The sequence below is a fragment of the Brachyhypopomus gauderio genome, chromosome 8, assembly GCF_052324685.1.
Source record: "Brachyhypopomus gauderio isolate BG-103 chromosome 8, BGAUD_0.2, whole genome shotgun sequence".
NCBI classification, from domain to species: domain Eukaryota; kingdom Metazoa; phylum Chordata; class Actinopteri; order Gymnotiformes; family Hypopomidae; genus Brachyhypopomus; species Brachyhypopomus gauderio.
In genome coordinates, this window is record NC_135218.1 from 5880747 (window position 1) to 5896103 (window position 15357).

The window sequence follows — 15357 nt, forward strand, 5'->3', positions numbered from 1 at the left end:
GACACTCACTGGATATTTTCTCTTTCTCAGACCATTCTCTGTAAACCCTAGAGATGGTTGCGCATATTATATAAGCTCACTCACCATCCCTCAGGTGGTCGTCATCCTTCAAGCACCTTCAAGGTGCTCCTCAACCACAGAACCACAGACCTGAAGTCGTGGAAGTGACAAACATCCAACTCAAATCTGCCACTAGCAGTCGAGTCAACATGACAGGGAGAGGGTGGGAGGGTCAGAGTGGGAGGGGCTAAGCTGAATGCACAACGTCTGGCTCAGTGTCTATACCTGATGCATACTTGGTTTGGATTTCCCTACAATGGCTGTCTAGGACCTTAGTAAGGAAATGCTGGACTTGTAAAGGACACAGGTCAAGCCTGTCAGCAGTGCTCGGCTGTGGAGCTGAGACAGCAGGCCTCCTTGATGCCGCCAATTCTACAGGAACTAACTACAGCACCCGTGCCCACTGAAGAACCCCCTGAGGCTACGGGTGGTGCACGTGAGCCGCACACATATCAGTAACGACAGAGACTGTGGACAACCTCGAAGAGTAAAACGGTGGTGAGTAAGAAGAGCTACTGTCATCTCCTGGATTTGTTACCTTATTTTTCCATAAAAATGAAAACATGAACAAGTTTACCTCTTTGTGTGTGTGTGTGTGTGTGTTTATATTTTAAATAGCTATATTAAACCTTCCGTGTGGGTGGGGAAAACTACTTCATATCACGGAAAATAAACATTAACATTACAAGCATCATCAGTTCACCTATTCAAAACCACTTCATGATTTTCACTTCTGTTTCAACCACTAGCAACACCTATGAGAGCCCTTGGGCAAGACCACAACAAGTTGCCTATACCTCTGAAACTTGAATCACGCCTCGGACATCAAGTCAGGTTTGAAAAGGTCCTTGTTAAATATCTTGGAACTAGAAACTTTTTATGGTAGGCTGAACAAACCACAGATGGGCAAAGCTGGAAAATATGGAGCTAATGGACTTACATTTTTACATAATTACAACAGCAAGCCCAAGAAGATCTTCATCCAGCAAGCCCAAGCATTATGTCGAACACATCAGCCATGTTTGAAATATTGCTCTCACCATTACACTATCTTCCTTTTGGCAACAAGAAGGGAGAGATTTTTCATGATGTCATTAAAATGTGGGCAGTCATGGCCTGGCGGTTAGGGAACTGGTCTTGTGACCGGAGGGTCGTGGGTTCGATTCCCAGACCTGAGGCCATGATTGAGATGCCCTTGAGCAAGGCACCTAACCCCAACTGCTCCCCGGGTGCCGGGCTAGGGCTGCGCACTGCTCTGGGCACGTGTGATCCACAGCCCCCTAGTAATCACGTGTGTGTGTGTGTGTGTGTGTGTGTGTGTGTGTGTGTGTGTGTGTGTGTGTGTGTGTTCTGACTGCACAGATGGGTTAAAAGCGGAGGACAAATTTCGATTGGGGTGTAAAAATCACAATTGACAAAATATGGCACATTACATTAAAATTCATGGATTTACATCTGCAGAATTTCTCTTGTCCCAAGTGGATTGTAAGTTGTATTTGATTGTATTTTCTTTCTTTTTGTCAAAGCACTTTTCCAGTGAGCCTATGCATATTAGTTAAAAATGCAAATAGTTCAACTTTTGTCTCTGTAGGATTCACAACTGTTAAACTTAGCTACAAGTTTTTTGGTCATGATGTTAATTACATTCACAGCAAACTTGTGTCTCACAAACACCACATAGCAGGTTCTGGCTATTCATTTGCATATTTTATTATGCACATGCCTTCGCTGTGAGTTAGTTTTGTAGGACTGTGAGACTGTGGGTGACAAGTGCATTTGCAATCAAATTGGTTTCACAGTTCTGCACCAATTAAGTGAGAAACACTGTCTTTTTTTTTTAAAGCAATACATGAACCAACTGGTCAGGAAGGACCCCAACAAGGGCCAATGATCTTACAACTACAGAATAATAATCTGCCTGTTCACAACATAGAAGCTTGTGTGTAAACAGTACTCGGGGGGGGGGGGGGGGGGGGTACTGTAATCTCAGTTACAAGATACTCAGCAGACATGATAAGATGGTCTTATAAAGTCCTCAGGAGCAAACCACCCAAGATCCAGCATCCAAAGGATATATGCCATATGGAAGGAGGATACATATACAGACTAAATAGTCACAGATTAGTGTAAGACTGATACTATTTTCTGATCCCTGGATTCAACCTCAGTCTATGGATTTTTAAATACTGGATAATTAGCTCAAATGACTAACCAATAAATGTGCGCAAGAGGGGGCGACAGAGTGTCAGTGTTTCTGTCTGAAGCTGAACTGGTCAGAAGAAGAGGAGGAGACGATATTCTCTCACTTGTTTATGTTAGGTGCCCATCCTACTGTCAGTTTAACACTGAGTCTGAATGGAATTTGACTTGTGAGGTAGACAAATATTTGTATGTTTTGTGAGTGCTGCCCTGACCATGTCAAAGAGGATATAGTGCTACTTAGCTGCGCTAGCTAACAGCTACACTAGTTAATACGCTAGCTATCAGCTAAGCTAGCTAGGAGCCTTAGGCTGTGATGGAGGAACCCTGGGATTTGGAGTTCTTGGCTCGCGTTGTCGACAGTGTGGTGTCGTTTTTGTCCGAGTTCGTGGACGACTGGCTGGCCAGTGACATGAGGGTGGCTGTGTTCAAAATCCTCTTTAGCTGGCTCATCCTGAGTCTGGTGGCGATACATTTTGCGTGGAAAGTGTACGGGAACACGGTGAACGACATGTACTACAGGCAGGGTGAGTGGGGCCTAGACACCCGGCAGGCCTTCACATCATGTGTGGTTGGATCATCTGGCTTATACAGTGTGTCTAGTTGACCAGAATGATTCATGACACACTTCTAAGTGTCAAAGTTTAATTAGAATGGGTTTACTTAACGAGACGTTAGACGACGTTTTAAATGCCATTTATTAGTGTTATGCTGTAGCCTACTTCTCTTTACTGATACGACATGGCACCTGTTAAAGATCAGGGGTCTTGTCTTTTTATGTATTCATCTTTAATACCTTTTGAATCAGGAACCGGCGGACAGAATGGTGGCACGCCTGACACAGCACCTCACCTGAGTGGATGGTAGGTGTCCAGGCGTCTGTTTGCTTCCAGGTACAAGTATTTTCAGATCAACTGTATTTGCACGGTGTGCTTGGCATGAAATCACCTTGGATGTGCCACATGACCAGACCTTACTCTGTAAATCCAGTGTGCGTCATTGTTGTTCCCTTATTAACATTTAGTGCCAATTAAGATGGAGTCGGATAGAATGGTGTGCCAGCACTGCTGTGCGTATCATGTGCTTATGCTTAATTAACAGAGAATAATGGCTTAAATTTTGTTTGTTGAGGAGTGTGGTGTATAAATGTAGTAAATATCCTCATGCAGGAAATATTCAGAGGAGATGTCTTGGTGTTCTGGAAAGGCAGTTTGTGAACATAATTTGTAACAATAATATAAATAAAGCCAGTCTTAATTAACTACACAACAAATTACATTTTTTTCCCTGTGGTTTGTCTGCTTCAGGGACAGTTCTGCAGGAGACGTCCTTAAAACACACCATGAATGACTGGACCCTTAGTGGCATGGGGCTGGCTTGAGCTAATCGCACAGGATGGACCCCAGTGGTGGTGTTTTATTGTTAACCACATTCCTGAAGAGAAGTGTGCCATGACCCTTCCAGAACTTCACCCATGGCATGTGAAGAGAAGTTAAAGAGAAGCTTTGTCCACAATCCAGCGGTGACTACACATCATTTTGCAGCTGTGATGTGGGACACCTAACAAGTAGCTGCTCATGTGGGGATATTTCTGCTCTTGTATAAATTTAATGATAAAATTGCTGATATAACTTGACTTAAAATATAGCCACTTCCATGGCATTAGCAATAAACTGGAAATCAATATAATGCCAACTGTCAAACTGTTGGGCCTAGGCAAGAAAACAGGTAATTTTGTAAATCACTTAACAGCCAATATTACACTGCCATTGTCTATTCACGTGCAGTTCTTTAGTTCACATCAAGCATCTTGGAACTACATAGCTACCAAAAGAAACGACACTATATGGACAAAACCATTGTGACACACCTCTTAGTCATGGAATTTATTCGTTCCATTCAGTCCCATTGCCATGTTTAAAACCACTCACCTAACCATGCAGTTTGTCTTTACAAACCTTTGTGAAGTAATGGGTTGTTCTAAGGAGCTGACTGAATCCGAGCATGGTACTGTAAAAGCATGCCACCCTTGCAATGAGTTGTTTCCTGAGCGGTCTTCCCTCTTAGATATTCCACAGTCATCTGTGAGCAGTTTTATAGAAATGTTTAGGAATTACTCCTAAAAAGAGACCATGTAACGTCACAGCATGCTGAGGCACGTAGCACATAAAACTTGGTAATGTTCAGTACCTTCAATTCCAAATAACATCGGCGCAAATGTGCCGGGAGCTTCACAACGTGGGTTTTCCATGGCTGTGCAGCTACATGCGAGACTTACTTCACCAGCGCAATGCCAGTGTTGGATGGAGTGGTGTAGTCTGGAGTAGTGGGAATGTGTTCAGTGGGGTGATGAATCACACTTCTGTCAGTCTTGTGGGCGAGTGGGTTTGGTGAATGCCAAGAGAACATCGCCTGCTTGAGTGCACTGAGCCAACTGTAAAGTCTGGTGGAGGAGGGTTGTTCTATGGGCTGGTTTTTCAGGGGTTGTCCTATGCCCCTTGGTTCCAATGAAGGGTACTCAATGCATTCTTAAAACTTTTTGGGTAAGGCTGTTGGGAACAGTCTATTTTATTCTAATACAGTTATGCCCTAGTGCAAAGAGCAAGGTCCATAAAGACATGGATGGGTGAGTTTGGTGTGTAAGAATCTGACTGGCCTGAACAGAGTCCTGATTTCAACTCTTCAAACACGACTAGATGAACTAGAACACAGAGCTATCAGTATCTGATCTCACAAATGCCTTGGGATGAATGGGCAGAAATTTCACACTCTCCAAAACTGTGTAGGAAAGCCTTCCTAGAAGGAAGCTGTTACAGCTGCAGACAGGGACCAACGCCATATTGATGCACATGGATTTAGAATTTGATGCCATAACTGCAGCAGTACGTGTCCCAATATGTTTGTCCTTAATGAGTGCATTTTCAACAACACATTTCTCTACATGCCTTGTATTTCAAGCATTGGTCATAATTTCAAAGATTTGGATTTGAAAGCTGTTTATTCTTTCATAGATTTATCAGTGTATAAATCACAGACTAGACACTTTTGAGTGCCGAAGGTGCTTAGAATTTAAATAAATGTCATGCAAACATGGTAGGTTGTGTTTAATGGGTTCAAGAGGTGTTTGTACATATGCCAAGTAATATCTTTTCTACATGGAGTGAGACTTGTCAGCTCTTGAGAACACTTTGTTGTGAAAATGAAGGTTCTTCATACAAATGAGTCCTGTTATTATTGGCCTTTAATAATACATTTATTGATGTAAATGATGATAGTTGTGTAATATTTGATCCGTAATTGTTCACACTGAATACTGCGTATTAAAAACAATTTAAAACTTGCACTGCATAAGGTGAACTTGATGCTTCCGACCGAACCTCTGTTGAGATGGCACTAGGTACAGGCAGCTAAATGCTATCAATCTAAAAAGAAAATAACATTTCCTCTGTCTTATCAAACTGGATCACACACTGACTGAAAGTCTTTGACCCACTATTCTGATGGTGGTTGAGGTGGCAGTAACATTACATGGACATCCATTACATTTGTACCCGTGAGCCCTGGCAGAAGCAACCTCCGCCCATCAGAAAGGCGTGAGAAAAACGTGAACGAATCGTTATTAGAAAGGAAACCATCGATATCCAGTCCCTGACGCCTGGCCTCTGTTTCCATCTCCCCATCGCTAACTGCTCCGGCCGCCTCCGTAGGGCCGTCCTGGCCATCGGTTCCTCCACTGAGGAACAAGGCAGAACTCTTCTCCACCTCTCTGCTCAGCTCCAGCCCCACCCGCAGTGCCAGCTCTTGGTTCCTGCCCCCTCTGCCCCCCCCGGTCAGCTGCACGGTGGGCTCACCTCCCGCCAACACGCAGGTGGTGCACCAGCCTTCCTCCCATTCCTCCCTTATCAGTTTCATTGTGCGATGGAGGTCCCAGCTCTCTACACCCACCTCGGGCCCCAGCTGGAGGATTTGGGCTGCCAGTGCTGGGGGAGGTTCCTTCTCTGGTGAACAGCCAAAGCGAGAGAGCAGCCCATACAGGCGGGCCACAGCTCCAACTTCTCCACACACCCCAGGGGACAGAACCACGGGGTGCAGGCCTAACTCTCGGGCCTTACGGCCAGCGCACTCCAGAGCGATGGCGTTTGAACCAATTACTACGTTTAGGACACGATCTTTGTCATGATAGTGATCCTTTATCTCGCCTCTCCACTGGGAAGAACTTTTATTTAGGACTTCTTTGACAGATGAGGGGAGAGAGGCAGAGAGGTGATAGCGATCCAGGATGGCCCGCACTTCCTGTGGGCACGTCTCGCTCTGCACTGTTGGACCACTAGCTATGAAGTCTAGAGGATCTCCAATGACATCAGAGAGAATAAGAGCCACCACCTCCAAAAAAAACAACAAAAAAGCAGTAACTGAGTTATGCTATAACAGAAGTTTGAGAGAATAACCCTTTAAAACGCTTAACTCCTAAGCAATTGATTCACTGCTTTCCACAAGTCTTGATTTTCACATCCTTTCTGAGACTGTAGCTGACTGTAGCCGAGAACTCCTGAATGAAATATGAATTAGGCAAGACTGATACTCTGATTGAATACGACTTGTAATAAGATTGTTTACTGTTGTTTTAAGAGAAAAATGGGACACAGTTGTACCTGTGCAGGGTAGGCGCACCGTGCCAGGCCCCCGCCCTTCAGAAGCGACAGGGCTCGCCGGACCGTGTTCAACTCCTGGATTGTGGCTCCTGCTGCAGCAAGACAGCGTGTCACGTCCTGTTTTTCCTGTAGTGTTACTGGTGGGACCGGAGCAGGTAAAAGAGCAGACCCTCCACCTACATGAAGACGTGCGTCAAACAGTGTGAGTCTTACTTTGGTAAACTTTAATTTTTTTAAGTGACAGAGTGCACTTGTACCAAACCTACAGCATAAGCTACTTTACTGGTAGCTGTGATTAAAGTTTAGATGTTGATTATTAGAGGGGATACCTGAGATAAGGACAAGCAGTAGATCTCTCTCAGTGAGAGCGCTAGCGAGCTCACGGATCCCCTCAGCTGACCTCTGGGCGTCTGCGTCCGGCAGGTTGTGCTTGGCCCCCTCTATTACTTCTATTCTGCTGCTGCTCTTAAGCAACATGTTCCTGAACAAGTATGTCAGCAGTCATGGTCAGTGTGACCATCTCAGACCAACTACATCAACGTTAATCGTTATTATTCTTTGTGCATAATGCTCATAATATGTCTTAGATCAGGACTTTTTGCAATCATCTGCAACACTGTGACCTTCAGGCCATTCTAGCAGTAACAATACTCTCCATTATGGAAGCACTGTAAATTGTGCAATAAATACTCACATCTTCCCATGATGCTTAAGTGTTTCCTGGATGCCGTGAGGTACACTAATCAGCCCTCGAACCAGGTGGTCCCCCACAATCCTCTCTGCCTCGGCCGCCATACCCAGCACAGCCTTGCCGAAGCCCACCAGATGCAGGTTATTCCTGAGCGTGAAACTGCGCCCCCCCACGACCAGCTCATCCCCACGTCGCTGCAGACCTCTGCGGACCACACTGCCGGGCTGCACTCCCTCCACCGCAGCAGCGAACACAGCCCGGGCTCGCTCCTCTAGTGATGACATGCTTCTGACCCAGGCCTGTGCTGTTTTTGCCCACAGGGGGCGCCATTGATGAAGGGTGCGACAGAGTGTTAGGACGCGAGCCATGGACCAATCAGATCACACACTGGCAGACCGATGGCGCCACCTAGAGCTCAGAATGGTGAGAAACCTTAGGGTGGTGTCCCAAGGTAAACAAGACGAGGGACTATTAATTCAGCAGCAAGAATATATAAATATTTTAAAAATATTTTATAAATATTTTTAATCACTAAAAAAAAAAAACAACTAAATGTTAATGAAAGGCTACAAATAGTGATACTGAGCGTATATGTTATATGACATAATCGATTACACAAGTTAATAAAAACAAGCAGAGGTAACAGTGGCAAATATGATTAGACAAGTTTGACCAAAAGCAGCGAGCGAGTCCTGGACTTACCAGCGCTGTTAGAAGAACATTCATCTGTCTGGCTGTGTCGGAACCGCTGAACCTGTGTACTGTTTGAATAATAATTCACTAGAAGTGTCCATAGGTCAGAGAGCACCGCCAGGGCCAGGACTGTGAGGGGAAGCTCAAATTAAGTTATTAAAACATGGATGGGGGAGATCGTGAAGTTTATTAAGGTTTACTGTATATGACACGGCGTGTGTAAGGGGCGGGGCATGTGATAGGGAGCTGATACTTTAGTGGATATAGCTACATTTACAAACGATTTACCAGCAAGACAGCGATATGTTTTGAACGGGACCGTGAATACAGATTCAGAGACGACATGAAAATGCTCTACTTACTCAATATGCGATAAATGGTATTTTCTTTGCACTTTCAGGACGACTACCCTGTCTAGCTAACTAGGTCTAACTACCTTTACAGTTCCCAAGTAAACAAGTACCAAAGTACTACTTCCGGTCATTTTCACAACTTTAAAAGGTCAAAATAAAAGTCACGTTTCATTATTTTACAGAGGGAAAGACTACGAATTAAATATAAAATATTGAAATGCATGAAAGGGAATTGATTTTGATTGATATTGATTACAGAGGAATTTTAGTGTCAGATAACTCCTTTAGATGCAATTACATACATTTGACAGGAGATGGCACTGCTAGATAATACTCCACGAGAGCCTAAACGTCTTCCGGGCCATAGTATAGTGAAGTACATCTGAAGTAAACCGTTCTAAGACAAAACTTGATCGTTTTTGTAATAGTAATATTGTTGTAATAGTTGTACTATTAATTGTAATAGTAGTACTGTCAGAGTTCCCTTGAGGTGTAATGTGGAAATACAATTTGCACAGTGCATGAGTAACAAAATAGCAACACAAACTATAACTAATAAATCCATGTTCATGAAACTAACTTTGAAGATTTAGCAATACGCTACATGAATAAACAACATGTATATAACCAATTTAAGACTTTTTAACTTAAAAATTCTTAAAAATACGATAAATAAACAAACAAACATCCAAAGACGATTCCAGGTAGGCTATGTAACTGGACTGTAAAAGATGTGAAGGAATGGAAACAAAAGAGCCAAAATGGCTGGAGGTCCAGCCTCTGGAAGCAAGTAAAAGTTAATATGTGGATTGATGTGCTGGGTTTGGGTGTGGTTACTGCACCAGTGTACCTTGCTTTCTTTTTCAATCTTGGATAATCGATGCACACTCCTTTATTCTGCTATAAAGCACCATTGCGGGCCCTTCTACATCCTCCATCTACAGCCTCTTCTCACTTTGTTTCTTCTCTCCTTGTGGTCATTGCTCATTTTGGGCTTTTATTTTGCATGTTGTGCAAGTCATTCATGGAACAGAAACACAGCGCTTCATGACTAAAGGTGGATGATGAGTGGACAGGATTTTGCCCATCAGTGAGGACCTCAACTCCTCAGAAACTGCGTTGATGATCTTTTGACAGCTGGAAGTTTCAGCAGTGGCTGAATTAAGATGAGAAGAACTAAACACGAGTGAGGGGATTTAGTCTCCCTCCTTTGTGAGTGACTAAGATGTATCACTTCCCTGAGTCCAATTACATCTCCACTCTTTTTCATTAGAGCAGATGTGGGAAATAATGATAACTGGGGAGGGAAACAGAATTAGCCTCAGCTAGCGCTTTGTCATACTCAGGTTAACATTCATCACTTGTTTTTTTCCTTCGCTTTTGTTAAGTCATTAGCCTGCAGTGCTACAAAGGAATTCATAATGTTCATAAAGTTCATAATGATGCTCTGTTCACCTTCTTCAAAATCTATGCGCTTTAAAAACGTAAAGCATGTGAAGTTAAGAAACATATTCCACAGGAAGAACTCTTTGAGTTTGAAATCATATCACAGTTTCAGTTTTTTAAGGTATGATAGATCAGGCATGTGTAGATTTGGTCTACAATGAAGTATTATTAAAGTATTATTAAAGTCTGTTTCTTTCTTTAATGCTAATTGCACCCAAATTACTTCTGGCACATGTAGCCATTAAACGATCCACAAGCAAAATCATGCTGCTTTCAGTTCTCTTGATAGGCTTTGGGGAACAAGAAGGTTTTTAAAATCTCCCTTGTCTCTGATTATTACCTTGAATGTCTGATGATTTTGGCAGCTCCTTTGCCAAATACACTCAAGCTTTCTTAGTGGCATCCTGCAGATGCCCACCTTCAAGACGATCAAAGTCAGAGACCCACTGCAGATCCATGGGGATTAATAACCCAGAGCTTTTTCCAAATGACAAATGTCAAAGTAGGAAAAAAAAAAACTAAAGTGGAAAAGGGAAAAATAAAAAGAAACAGAGGTGAGGAAGGAATAAAGAATGAAAGAAAGACAAAGACGCTGCCTATCTGCATAAAAAAAAATGTTTCAAATTGTGGATAAGAAATGTCTTGGTTATACTGACACAGTGCTATCAACAGGGGGCACTCTCTGTAGACAGCTCCTTGGGTGGTTGCCTCCAGTGATCTGCTGCTAGGCAACCGTAGTGCTACGGTGTGCCTTGTCACATGACAATATTTCCTCAGTAAGGAATTAGGGCGGGTTGAGAAAGCTCAAGCCCGTCCCAGAAGGCATGGTGTTATTAAACACAAAATCAGGAAGCTTTGCCCTTTCTAAGAAGTGAGATGGTTAGGTGCAACAGAGTGCAACTGATGGCCAATAAAGATAGAAGATAGCTTAGGTAAACCGCAAACCTGTTAAATAACAGCATTTTTCAAATGAGAGGTTGCAGTTCTGTTATATTGTCATATAATCAGTTACAATGCATTCAGGCTGCTAACCTACACCAGGTTTTGTTGCCGAGGGCACAACCTTGCTAAAGGATAAAGAGTTCACTTCACCTTCACAATTCCTAATGATGACCTTGCTGTCCCCATGTGCGCTCATAGTTTCCTGGGCTTCAGCAGGGATAATCTGTTATCTGAGACCACCTGAGAGAGAACAAGAGAGACACACATGCGAAGGTTATAACTACAACAAGTGAAATATATCTTATTTAAGAAACATTTTCTCCAGCTTGCTACAGTGGCAGGTGGAGTGGACATAGTGCTGTTATACAGTCGACTAAAATAACACAAGAGATCTGCATAAATGCCTGCTCCTGTCATTTCCTAGACACATGTTTCTCACCGAGATGATTTTACCCTTTCCCTTTACGATTAAACCCTTTTGGTTAATGCTGTTCTGTTTCAAGCATCATTTCATTTTGTCTTTAAAGATCCGTTACACAGGCAAATCATCCAGCACATTAAATTTAAGAGCTTCTAAAAGTTCTCACTTTTGGAGGCCAGTCTAACTGACTTTCTATCTTCTTCCACTTGTTTTTCACAAGTAAACTCATATCTTACAGACACCAGAGAGACTATGCCATATTCCATAAGCCAAAAATCTTACCTCACATTGAGTTCATTAACTTTAATTAACCCCAGTCGGCAAAAATGATAAAAGTTAAAGTATAGAAGTTTCATATGGGAACCAAACAATTAGTGCAATGTTTTCATGACAAAGGTTATCAAAATAATTTCCTCCCACATCTTAACCAATTCTAACATCTGATAATGACTATGTACAGTTCGGTTTGAGTCAAATTACATAAATTATGCTAACAAGATTATGCTAATTATGCTAAGCAGCTTCATATTCATGGTTAGCTATGAAATCAGTTTGTTATTAAGTCATTTTTAAAAGTACTTAACTTCCCCCAGTGAAATGTCTACTTCAGAGCAGGAGCTACTTGATAACCAGAACTGCTCATGTCACAATGGAGGTATAGCACTCTGTTCTTTGCCAGGTATTTTGTCCACTGACACTTTTATCTGCCCTTTTTAAAAGACCTAAATCATAGCTGGCCATGGCACAGACAGACGAGCACAAAGGTAATATTGCTTAAGAGGGTCCTGGCCTGTCCCTCCCTTTAACGATCGATCAATGCGCCAACAAAAGCTCTCGTGAAAGGGACATCGATTAATGTAGGAAAGAGAGAGATTTATTTCAGGCATCGTGCAGGGGTGATGCGATGACGATTTTGAGAGGCTGCGTTCCCCTGTAGACAGTGTGGGTCATGGGTTTGCCAAAGTGGAGAGATGAAAGAGCTGCACTGCTGTTAAAAAGATCACCTCCGAGAACACCAACATGATATACATGAATGACTTAATCAAAAAGATCACCTCCAAAAACACCAACATGATAAACATGAAGGACTAAATCAAAAAGTAAGGAAAGAAACTGAATCTTAAAATGTTCCAATCTAGAATTTTAACAGAATTTGGCAGAAGCCGATTCATGCCTCAGTCCATGAGAACTAGAGTGAGCAGGGTGTAACATTGGCAATCATATAGCTTTGCTTAAACATTCCTCTAATGTGAATGTTATTACTTTTCAAGATGACAGACACTAATTTGGATCTATAAAGAAAACAAGACTCCTTCCAAAAATATCAATAGATAAAGAAGATATAATTTTTCATTTAAGGCCCTCTGTCTATAATGAGATAATCCAAACATTTAAACACGACGTCTTTATTAGGTACACCTTGCTAGTACCAGGTTGGACCCCCTTTTTCCTTCAGAACTGCCTTCATCTGTCGTGGCATAGATTCAACAAGGTACTGGAAACATTCCTCAGAGAGTCTGGTCCATATTGACATGATAGCATCACGCAGTTGCTGCAGATTTGTCAGCTGCACATCCATGATGTGAATCTCCCGTTCCACCATATCCCAAAGGTGCGCTATTGGATTGAGACCTGGTGACTGTGGAGGCCATTCGAGTACAGTCAGTAACAATACTCAGGTAGGCTGTGGCGTTGACACGATGCTCAATTGGTATAATGGGTCCAAAGTGTGCCAGGAAAATATCCCCCACACCATTGCACCACCACCAGCCTGAACTGATGATACAAGGCAGGATGGATCCATGCTTTCATGTTGTTGACACCAAATTCTGACCCTGTCATCCCAATGTCGCAGCAGAAATCGAGACTCATCATAGCAGGCAATGTTTTTACAATTTTTTTATTGTCCAATTTTGGTGAGCCTGTGCGAATTGTAGCCTCAGTTCTCAGGAGTGGCACCCGGTGTGGTCTTCTGCTGCTGTAGCCCATCCGCCTCAAGGTTCAACATGCTGTGCATTCAGAGATACTCATCTGCATGCCTCGGTTGTAATGACTGGTTATTTGAGTTACTGTTGCCGTTCTATTAGCTCGAACCAGTCTGGCCATTCTCCTCTGACCTCTGGCATCAACAAGACATTTGCACCCACAGAACTGCCACTCACTGGATATTTTCACTTTTTTGGACCATTCTCAGAAACCCTAGAGGTGGTTGTACATGAAAATCCCAGTAGATCAGCAGTTTCTGAAATACTCAGACCAGCCCGTCTAGCACCAATAACCAAAGTCACTTAAATCACATTTCTTCCCCATTTTGATGCTCGGTTTGAACTGCAGCAGATCGTCTTGGCCATGTCTACATGCCTAAATGCATCGAGTTGCAGCCATACGATTGGCTGTTTCGACATTTGTGTTAATTAGCAGTTGGACAGGTGTACCTAATAAAGTAGCTGGTGAGTGTATGTTTTGTCATGAACAAGTGCAGGAGAACTTATTTCAAGAAGTAAACATACCTCAGGCTACTGTATTATTGGACCAATGTGAATAAGAACACAGTTAATGTACTCCAAAACAGTCCAAAGGTGTGACTGGATTAACATTCAATACATACAACAAATCTCATTCAATACTGATCTTAAGGAATATCAGGCTTTGAAAGGGTAAAAAGCTAATGTGTCATTTCATAATTAAGTCTAGGATCACTGTATTCAATTTTTTTGGCAGTGCCTGCTCTAAGTGCTCCAGAGAAGGTCATCTGGGATTTTTCGAGAATATCTGTCAGCAGCTGAAGGAGGGGACACCTACCCTGCAGTCCAAAGGAAAGGATGCATCATTATGATCAGCAGAGAAAGCCACAACTGGAAGGTTCCACTTGCCTTGATATTGAAAACCAATACAAAGGGGTTGAGAATGTGCTAAAATGTAATACATATTCTCATTGTTTGGCTTTTGGAATAGACAAAACCCTTATTGCCTCTCACGTTTTTTATTGCATGTCACAGTTCTCTAATCCCATTCTATAGGCCCATAAATCCTCATGTATCCTCCTGGATAAAGTGAATACAGGGAGTTAATGTGTTCATAGACTCAGAAGAGGCTCCTATAGTTAAGACTATAGTTACATGTGAAATGTACATCTTTGTACACATTTTCATTTACATATTGCATATGGCATATTTGGGGGGGGGGGGGGGTGTTACAGATATTTTGCATATGGGTTAATTTCCCCTACTTTCACAGTAAACATGTAGATGTATTTTTTTTTTTATCACATTAGATGTTAACAATGCAATGTACATTTATATTACACATGTTGGGAGTGGCGATAAATTACATTATTTTGATCTGATATCTTACAAAAAGCAGCAGTAAAGTTTTTGCATATTAACAATGAGAGTAAGAGCGAAAAAGAGAGAGATGTCATAGTAAAAACACTGACATATTTTGACTACAAAACCATCACAGTGCAGACAAGACTCTCAAGGGAGATCTGCCTGACATGGATCTCTTCTGTGGATGGATCTCTTCAGCATCTTCTGTGGATTCTTTATCAAGTCCTCACATTCAGTGAACATCTAATCACATCACAGAGAATAGCTGCAATGCCACAGATATATAGGCTATAACTAGGTCACTGACAAATATGAGATTGAGGAACAGGAAAATGAAGAAAAAACAGTTGCTACTGATACTGGTCAGGCTATTTTTTTGTTGTTTTTTTATTGTTCTGTTTGTTGTGTGTGGTGTACATTACGTTTTAAGAGAATTGTGTCTTGTCTGTTTATGGCATCTTCAGTCCTTTTGGCAAATGTACTACACAGAGTGTGTATACAGGTTATTACAGTTTAGTTGGTAGCATAAAGCTGTAGGTTGCATACAGCTATGAAAGTCAGACAAATGAAA

The 15357-nt window shown here is 42.3% G+C and overlaps 2 protein-coding genes across 7 annotated transcripts; one reads left to right on the forward strand and one right to left on the reverse strand.

The window, feature by feature from the left end:
* The first annotated feature begins 2111 nt into the window (after positions 1-2111).
* On the forward strand, positions 2112-5599 carry tcta (T cell leukemia translocation altered). 2 transcript variants are annotated; one of them, XM_077014030.1, is made up of 3 exons: positions 2112-2786; positions 3068-3152; positions 3567-5599. In XM_077014030.1, exons 1-2 carry the CDS (start codon positions 2576-2578, stop codon positions 3124-3126), a joined length of 270 nt encoding a protein of 89 aa, XP_076870145.1. In that variant the 5' UTR covers positions 2112-2575; the 3' UTR covers positions 3127-3152; positions 3567-5599. The 2 variants fall into 2 exon arrangements, with proteins under 2 accessions (XP_076870145.1, XP_076870144.1); XM_077014029.1 differs by having other exon boundaries at positions 2114-2786; positions 3068-3122.
* glyctk (glycerate kinase) lies at positions 5349-8795 on the reverse strand. 5 transcript variants are annotated; one of them, XM_077014023.1, is made up of 6 exons: positions 8658-8794; positions 8305-8363; positions 7606-8034; positions 7241-7392; positions 6912-7087; positions 5349-6642 (listed from the first exon to the last, which is right to left on the reverse strand). In XM_077014023.1, exons 3-6 carry the CDS (start codon positions 7968-7970, stop codon positions 5752-5754), a joined length of 1584 nt encoding a protein of 527 aa, XP_076870138.1. In that variant the 5' UTR covers positions 7971-8034; positions 8305-8363; positions 8658-8794; the 3' UTR covers positions 5349-5751. The 5 variants fall into 5 exon arrangements, with proteins under 5 accessions (XP_076870138.1, XP_076870142.1, XP_076870141.1 ...); XM_077014027.1 differs by having other exon boundaries at positions 5483-6642; positions 7606-8010; positions 8658-8795; XM_077014026.1 differs by having other exon boundaries at positions 5483-6642; positions 7606-8010; positions 8305-8424; positions 8658-8776.
* Positions 8796-15357: the final 6562 nt, after the last annotated feature.

Excerpts from the sequence above, each read along its gene's own strand:
- tcta (XM_077014029.1), top strand. The coding sequence starts at position 2,576 with ATGGAGGAACCCTGGGATTTGGAGTTCTTGGCTCGCGTTGTCGACAGT. Across the intron at positions 2,787-3,067 it reads CGACATGTACTACAGGCAGG|GAACCGGCGGACAGAATGGT; the intron begins GTGAGTGGGGCC and ends CTTTTGAATCAG. Across the intron at positions 3,123-3,566 it reads GCACCTCACCTGAGTGGATG|GGACAGTTCTGCAGGAGACG; the intron begins GTAGGTGTCCAG and ends TGTCTGCTTCAG.
- glyctk (XM_077014023.1), bottom strand. The coding sequence starts at position 7,970 with ATGGCTCGCGTCCTAACACTCTGTCGCACCCTTCATCAATGGCGCCCC. Across the intron at positions 7,088-7,240 it reads ACTGCTTGTCCTTATCTCAG|GTGGAGGGTCTGCTCTTTTA; the intron begins GTATCCCCTCTA and ends GTCTTCATGTAG. Across the intron at positions 6,643-6,911 it reads GGTGCGCCTACCCTGCACAG|GTGGTGGCTCTTATTCTCTC; the intron begins GTACAACTGTGT and ends TTTTTTTTGGAG.